At 37.2% G+C, this 5,068-nt stretch overlaps 2 protein-coding genes across 2 annotated transcripts; both read left to right on the top strand.

Annotated features, from left to right (window-relative positions):
- The first annotated feature begins 113 nt into the window (after nucleotides 1–113).
- On the top strand, nucleotides 114–2,455 carry LOC131780505 (uncharacterized). Its single transcript, XM_059097108.2, has 4 exons — nucleotides 114–296; nucleotides 397–616; nucleotides 1,990–2,099; nucleotides 2,271–2,455. Exons 1-3 carry the CDS (start codon nucleotides 191–193, stop codon nucleotides 2,096–2,098), a joined length of 435 nt encoding a protein of 144 aa, XP_058953091.2. The 5' UTR covers nucleotides 114–190; the 3' UTR covers nucleotide 2,099; nucleotides 2,271–2,455.
- Nucleotides 2,456–3,574: 1,119 nt separating this feature from the next.
- LOC131780504 (XIAP-associated factor 1-like) lies at nucleotides 3,575–5,038 on the top strand. The gene has a single exon (XM_059097107.2). The coding sequence runs from the start codon at nucleotides 3,790–3,792 to the stop codon at nucleotides 4,765–4,767; it is 978 nt and encodes a 325-aa protein (XP_058953090.2). The 5' UTR covers nucleotides 3,575–3,789; the 3' UTR covers nucleotides 4,768–5,038.
- Nucleotides 5,039–5,068: the final 30 nt, after the last annotated feature.

The raw sequence follows: 5,068 nt of genomic DNA, 5'->3' as shown, positions 1-5,068 counted from the left end.
TTCAAATGAAACGCGCTTAGTTGTCGTGCGCAAGATCCGGGAGATGGAGAGCGTAAAATTTGGCGCGAAAACCAAGCCAATAAGCAGGCTGATCATTCGTTCTATTTCAAATAACGATACCGTTGACCTTTTCACTTAGCCATATATTTCGTTGAGGCAAGAGTGACAGACAAAAAAATCGCAATTTAAGATGTCCAAAAGGGAATTTCCTTTCGATCAATCCTGTCCAATGCAGCTCAAGACTCATGTGAACACTACTGAATTTGAGAAGTCAAACAACATGGAAAACGTTTATGGTAGGTACCTGACTGAATTAAAATTGTGCAAACGACTTTAACATGGCTTTTTAAAATCGGTTTCGATCAAAAATAATTTCTGCTTTTGAAACACTTTCAGCGAAAACACTTGAAGCTTTGCGAGAAGGAATGGAGCGATACGAGAATGGTGAAATTGAGGAAGGAATATGCAATGAAACCGTCAACTGTGATCGTTGTCGCCAAACGAAGACTGGTCGCGGTGTGAAGTGTACGTTCTGTGAACGGAACGCATGCGACGATTGCAGGCGAGAGTGTGCACACTGCGACAAGATGTTTTGTCTTTTGTGTTTGGTTGCCAAGTAAGTTGTAGCTAGTTTTGGTCTGATGTTCTTACTGGCAGTGCATTTATTATTTTGAACAAATAATTACATTACAAATATCAGATGGTTATGAACTAGTAAGAATTGTTTATTTTGATTGACTTTGCTTAATTTTATTTTGCCTTCTTCGAGTTGATTATCAGGGACTGTTTGATCTCTTATGACATGTATGATTTACAATCTATTCCAGCGTCCATGATTTTAAAATAAGTAATCCGTTAAAAACTATTGTTCGATTCAAAGTTCAAATGTGTAACCGTACGACGGAAACAAGTAAACGATAGATCACACTTTGAAAAACGGTTTCAAAAGCATTTTACCCGGATAGGTTTGTTAACTGTGCATTATAAGAAACCCTGTGGTTATGAAATGTTTCGTTTCCCATAACCCAACCTACCCATTTCTGGAAAAGTAAATACAGAAAAAAAAACTGGCGCACTCTTTGAACAGCAAAATTTCAATTGTTGCAATATAATGGGTCAATCAATTTGAAGAACACTGCCCATCCCTCACGCCCCCTCAAATAAAATCAAATACCAGTGGGTTATCTGAGGGAGGGTGGGGGGTGTTGAAGCTTTGAATTGATTGGCCTGTAACTTAAATTCAAATTCTCTATTCTATTTCAAAGCAGATTATTGAGACTAAATTTTCAATGGAAAATGTTTATGCCGAATTTCTTACCAAAATATTATGTTGAAAATTTTCTTATCAAGAAAAAAAACTACCAATCAAGCCTGTACATTCAGACTTATCTTAAACTCAGGTTCCCTTAATCAGTTATCACTTTTATCTTATGTTACTTTTTGTCCAATGGACCAACCAAATTTGACAAAAAAATGACACAAATGGGTTTATGAAACATTTGGTAGCAATGGCCTTAGGTTGGTGGAGATACAGACAAGATTTTAATTTCTTTCAAAAAGTTCTGTATATTTTCCTCAGACTTTGCAAAAAGAGAATTATTGAGGCCCATTAATCAAGAATAATGATACTACCCATTGCTTTAACCCTTTAACTCCCAAGATCTGATTGTTAATTCTCCTCTCTAGCTACTACACATTTCCTTGTAAATTAGTTATGGGAACTTGGTGTGAGATCAAGATAGCAGCTTCTACCTATACCTGATAAGTTTGAATAATCTCATTACCTGTTTGCTGGAGAATGTATGGATATTATAGGGAGAAGTTTCATGTTAATCACTTCTGGGAGTTAAAGGGTTAACCAAGGTTTTAATTAGAGCTTTTCCTCATAATCATAACATGAAAATGTAATTTACATTCAATATATTTTATTTTCTGTATTATTTGTACTTATTTCATTTTCATAACTTTATAATTATTTATTATTTTCAGCTATGATGAGAGGTATGAACGATATTTTTGTCTTGGAAATTTGCCTCAGAGAGAGATGCTGGAATACATCATATCTAAAAAAAAAACAAAAGCTGATCTTATATGCTGAGGTACTTCATGGTAAAAACCATTGATCTGTGAAGTTGATATATTGATATACAGCTTGGCATTTGCTCTGTTATGCACTTGGTCTGATTTTGCTTGTTGAGTGTTTAAAAAAAACCACCTCCTCTCAATCATGTTCCACATTGTAATTAAAGACGCTTCTCTATGGTTTTCAGGCAAGATGGTCTTGTCTTTTTGGATAACAATCAAAAAGGGCTGTTAAGCTATACTGCACCTTCAAACTGTGAATTTCATCAAGTAATGGGAAGTTTTTTGGTCTTTGTTAAAGCAAACACTGTCAGTTTTGAGTTAGCTCATGACAATGAACCTTTGTTACTGTTAAACACAATAAATTTATCAAGTATGACAAGGTCTGTGCTATTTTTATTTATTATCTCATTCAAACTATGCTGTCACGTAGAGCTTCAGATTGTGAGCAGTTTTTCTATTTTCCAACACTTCAAACCACACCATCCCTTCACTATAATATTATTTTAGGATATGTTGTGAGCTTCTGAACAATTCAACCATACCATTTCTTCCAAAAGAGATTATTTTAAGTATAGATTGTGAACAATGTTTTTCAATGCAATGTCTTCACTTTTCAATAAGATACCTTCACTTTCTGCTAAAGGGCTTTCAACAGCACTTTGTCACATGACATCCTTTGTCTTTAGACAATACCTCAGCCAGATTCCAAAATTGAATTTCTCAGAAATGAAACTTCTGACTTAAAATATAATGCCATGCAAGTTTTTCAGGGTCAAGAAAAAGACTAAGTAAAGAATAGATTAAACAAGTTATAGATACTTAGTGGGGGGGGGGGAGTTGGAGATAATTTGCTTTAATCAAGTATTTTAATAATATGAATTGGCCACCCTAGAGAGAATATAAATCTTTGTTTCTTTGTAAGTTTTACTGCAGCAAAAATTTTCCTATTTACATTGCAAGACTGAAACCATCCATCCTTTAATATTTACATCCTCGTTGACTATACTTTTAGTAATTTTTTTAGTGACCATAAGTATAGGGCTAATTTTCGTGATCAAGTAGAAGTGGAAATTTTATCTAGTGGGTGAACAGTTCTCGATGTCAACAAAGGTATCAAATTTTCGAAAGAGTCGTTAAATCTCGACTTTCCGTTATTCTTTCAAATATTTTTATTCTGGCTTAATGGAAAAGGAAGAAGAGATTTCAAATGTTCGATCTTCGATCACTACTCATTTTGTAAACACTCGCCTTCTCTCTCCCTCATGGGATAAAGAAACAATACCCAAGGAACGAGGTTGATTAACCCGCAAGAATGGCAGGATAGCGAATCTTACAAGACTTTCGACCATGCCAGTGTCACGTTTATTGCTGGTCACGTATCGTAGAGAAATATGTCGAATCTTCCCCACGATTGACTGTTCCCTCCATTGCTACTAATGCACCGGAAACTGTTTTAAAGAGCGGGAAGACTGGGTACTAAAGTTCCAGAAATTTCCGGAGATTAGGAGACGTTGCTGCATCAGCGACGTAGCAAATTTAGAAAATCTAGAACAGTGCACCTAAATTTAGGGAAATGAGGTAACATACAGTATAAATACGACTACCCAAAACAATGATCTAGCAGTTTCATTCTAGTCAGACTGAAATCAAGCGGCCGTCCATCGATAAAAGTAAGGATAATTAAAGGAACACGTCGTCACAAACATGGACAACGAAGGATTAATTTGCGAAAACTGCAACAGACGAGTTCCCTCAGAAAATTACGAAATGCACTTCGTACACTGCAAAAGAAACCTCAAATTGTGTTCGCTGTGCGGAGAAGCGATACAAAGAAGCAAAGAGAAAGAACACTTGGAGGAGAATCATGTGGAAATAAACTGTGTTCAGTGCGGACAAAAAACAACCAGAAGTGAAGAAGGCAATCATTTGGCTTACGAGTGTGGAAAGCGACCAATTAATTGCCATTACTGTGAACTGAGGCTACCCAGAGAAAGAATGTCAGAGCACCAGGAATTTTGCGGATCCAGAACGGAATTCTGCCACAAGTGTAGTCGATATGTTTTGGTTAGGCACTTTATGGACCATGATAGCGCATGCGACGGGGGAATAAACAATCGGCAACACGATTTGCCTGTGTCTTTGCCTTGTGAATTCTGTGGATCGCTGATTCAGCAAGATGAACTTGATGCTCATCAACGTGAATGCCAGCGTCTAGAGGAAACAGAAGGTTCTCAAATCCCTCTCGTTGTAGAAGATAGCGATGGTGTGTTTCGTGAAATGGTACGAACGCCTGACAATTTCACAAGCTCGGACTCGTATGACGATATCGAAACCGAAAGTGAAGACAACAGCATTGTTGCTCTGCCTTGTGAAATCTGTGGCGAACTGTGTCCATCTGATAAATTGATGGAACACCAGGAACAATGTATCCTAGAGGGAGAAGGCGTTCAGGGTTCTGGTTCACCCTCCGAAAACGAAGAACCTTTGCACAGAAGCGATCGATCTCACTTCCGGTTCTCGAGACTTCATCAGAATCCGATGGACAACGAGAGAGAAGATGGCCCCTTCACTTTTGCGAATTTTACAATGGAAGGAGTCCCTTATGATCTCATGGCAAACATTTTCCGCGACCTGGAAGATCGACGATGGCCATTTGAAATGATGAGGAATATGTGGTCGTGAACTTGACCGACAAAATTGATTATGTAAGAGCTGAAATATGCAAATTTAACCCGTGTTTGTGTATCTCAAGTTCGAGTACATGTAAAATGTTTTTATCTTGTCGTGTTTTTGAAAAAGTAAGTCAAAATAGAAAACATTGTAACTCGAACCTTTTCAATACAGCTACTTATTCTACTTCCCTTTTAATACCGAATATTTGTATGAGGTGGGTTTCGGAGCTTCTAAAATATTAAACTGAGTACTCCTTGGTTGTATTTGAATAAACGCAGTAAAGGTCAAACCTCACCCCGTTCACTGCTTC

The sequence above is a fragment of the Pocillopora verrucosa genome, chromosome 7 (genome assembly GCF_036669915.1).
Source record: "Pocillopora verrucosa isolate sample1 chromosome 7, ASM3666991v2, whole genome shotgun sequence".
Classification (NCBI taxonomy): Eukaryota; Metazoa; Cnidaria; class Anthozoa; order Scleractinia; family Pocilloporidae; genus Pocillopora; species Pocillopora verrucosa.
The sequence above is the reverse complement of the archived record's forward strand: the minus strand, read 5'-3'. Positions and strand labels throughout refer to the sequence as shown.

Bases quoted from the DNA above. Each gene is read 5' to 3' on its own strand.
- LOC131780505 (XM_059097108.2), top strand. From the start codon at position 191: ATGTCCAAAAGGGAATTTCCTTTCGATCAATCCTGTCCAATGCAGCTC. The intron at 297-396 runs GTAGGTACCTGA...AAACACTTTCAG, and splicing joins CAACATGGAAAACGTTTATG to CGAAAACACTTGAAGCTTTG. The intron at 617-1,989 runs GTAAGTTGTAGC...TATTATTTTCAG, and splicing joins CTTTTGTGTTTGGTTGCCAA to CTATGATGAGAGGTATGAAC.
- LOC131780504 (XM_059097107.2), top strand. From the start codon at position 3,790: ATGGACAACGAAGGATTAATTTGCGAAAACTGCAACAGACGAGTTCCC.